At 43.7% G+C, this 2,500-nt stretch overlaps 1 protein-coding gene across 2 annotated transcripts in view; it reads right to left on the reverse strand.

The window, feature by feature from the left end:
- dgkb (diacylglycerol kinase, beta) overlaps window positions 1–2,500 on the reverse strand; it is a 92,540-nt gene that overhangs the window by 6,175 nt on the left and 83,865 nt on the right. For both annotated transcript variants that reach the window (XM_032518148.1, XM_032518149.1), the window contains one exon: window positions 173–293. In XM_032518148.1, coding sequence (XP_032374039.1) covers window positions 173–293 — 121 coding nt within the window. The remainder of the gene's footprint in view (window positions 1–172; window positions 294–2,500) is intronic.

Here is a 2,500-nt window from a genome sequence, read left to right on the forward strand (position 1 = left end):
CAAGATTATTTGAGTTTCAAGTCAGAATCCAGACTTTTTTTTCTCAGAATTCTGATTTTAATCTAATAATTCTGACTTTAAACTCAGTATTATACATTTTTTCACATGTGGCCCTAATCCTTAACAAAATCATGACAAATAAGAGAGAGTAGCGGTCCAGTTGAACACTGACCTGATGGTCACGGAGGAGCACTGTGCCAGGCGTCTCCCAGCGCTCTTCAGGCCGGTGTAGATCTGACCCATCTCCATGGCTCCTTCTAGCCCCACTACCTCCAGCAGCTGGTCAGACAGGTCTAAAACACAAAGAACACTCTTTAAAAAATACTTACAGTCCAATCAACCAGAGCTGCAGCTGCTGGCATGGCTGCTGATTAAAATTTAAAAACTAGAAAATGAGAAAATTCTGTAAAGACATGCATCGCACGTTTGTTACTGAATGCACAAACTGTAAAAGTCAAATCATTTCAGTAGCTATGAAGTAGTGTTTTTAGACTGCTAAATATGCTAAAATGTTTAAATAAATGATTCAATATCGAGTAAATGCCGCTACAGTAACTGTTGCTGATGTCATGTTAAAACCAACAGACTTCCACACACAAGGAGAAGAAGAATGAGGGATTAAGGACATTTGTTAAGAAAGTGAGGAAGGAAAGAAGAAAATGAGAAGCAAAGACATGACATGATGTGTCTCACTTTAGAAACATTTAACATTCAGTTAAAAAGAAAACCGGCAACAAGAACGACAAGCTACAAACAAAACGGCTATTAATTAGATCGCACCGGAAATGCAAAGCAAATCTTGTGATATTATAATTATTCATTTCTCTGTTGTTTGGCAGTTATGAGCATTGATTTTGCCCCTGCTGGAAGCCAAGTGTCACGCAGGGCCCATCTGCCTCCGACTCTCCATCGACTCGTCCCTCCACAAATTAAGAAGCTGCTGCCTCGCTGCCGGGAGCATGCAGCCACTAATTGAAACTAAGACCCATTTTTAGGCGCTCGGTGCGTGCGACCGATGCTGCTCCATCGCTGTCATGTTTACCGGCGACGCTTTGGTTTCCTGAAGGAGTGTTGTAGGTAATGTTGCTGTTGTCCTGAGGTGTTGTTGTCGCTGCCGAGCTGTGGTGTCCAGCTGTCACCATGGTGATGGACATACGTCTGCCCCTATCTCGGGGCCTGACGGTGAGTGCAGTGCTTTCCAGGGTCGGAGTGGAAGAGTGTGTGTACATACCCAGCAGGTTGACCTGCTGACACCGGGCTTTAAAGCTGCTCTCCCCATTGTGACTTCTCACGTTAATGCAAACGGCTCACACAGGCCCGCACTGACACGTATGATGGGCAGCGTCACCATGGTGATAGGGATTCCTTGTTGCCTGGGGCTACAAAGATCCTGTATTCCCAAGGGTGCCAAGAGTACTGTTGGAAAGATCATGGAGCCTTTCTGCTAAATATAACAAGGTCAGGGGGACTCAGTACAACCAGGTGTTTAATAAAAACACAACAAAATACATTTGACCTGCATGTTTTGGGTAACACCATTAACTCCTAGATGACCTGGGGAATTTTTAAACCAATCCGAACTGAGAATACAACTATTTTTCCATTAACAGTCGCAATCAATATAGAGATATAATATAAACATGTTATATGTTGATTGTTTAAACAACTCACAAAAACATGTCGAACTACTCCTTAAAGATGCCACAGAATGTCTTGTTTTAAGCAAAACCTGAGACAATAAACCTCAATAAACATGATTTCTAAATTAAGTGACAGTCAGATTTAATCTACTATGATTTACTGGAGATCTAGTTTCATTTTGAATCACCAACCATTAGAGCTTATATCAGGTGCAAATGAAATATCTGGTACAATAATCACAAGAGGACTCAAATTTAGAAAAAAGCCATAATGTTTACTTCCCAGAGATAAACTGGGAGAGAAATGGAGTCATCTGTTTACACAAGAAGGATGTTGAAATATTAACACACGTGATAAGCAGCCTGAGGCCAAATAAAAACTGAAACATCCCTTACCTAGCCTAAAATCAACATCACGTGCCTCACTCGAGTGTTAAAGGCGATATTTGACTGCGGTAAAGAAGCACTGAGGGTGACAACGCAGACTGAGTGAGACAGTCCATATTGGAAATTTACAAAAGCGGCAGTGTGGCTTTAATCTCAGCTGCCATGTCTTCCCGACAGAGTGTGGGAATAAGAAACGCTGTCCTTGTCACTGTCAAACAACTATACCTGACCAGGCTGGTGGCTGCACTGACACATGTGGAGCAACAGGGAGAGAGTGGATGGAATAAAAAGAGACGGTGAGGGAGCCGAGCAGGACCAGCAGCCGATCGGCTGAAAGTTAAACTAAAGAGGAATGGGGGGGGGGGGGGGGGGGGGGGGGGGGGGAGGATGTGTGGAGGCTGATCCTCCAATGAAAGCTTCGGCTTCATGGGGCTTGTCACGGAGCATCAGTCCCATGCATCAAGCCCTCCACC

The sequence above is a fragment of the Etheostoma spectabile genome, chromosome 6 (genome assembly GCF_008692095.1).
Source record: "Etheostoma spectabile isolate EspeVRDwgs_2016 chromosome 6, UIUC_Espe_1.0, whole genome shotgun sequence".
Lineage (NCBI taxonomy): Eukaryota > Metazoa > Chordata > Actinopteri > Perciformes > Percidae > Etheostoma > Etheostoma spectabile.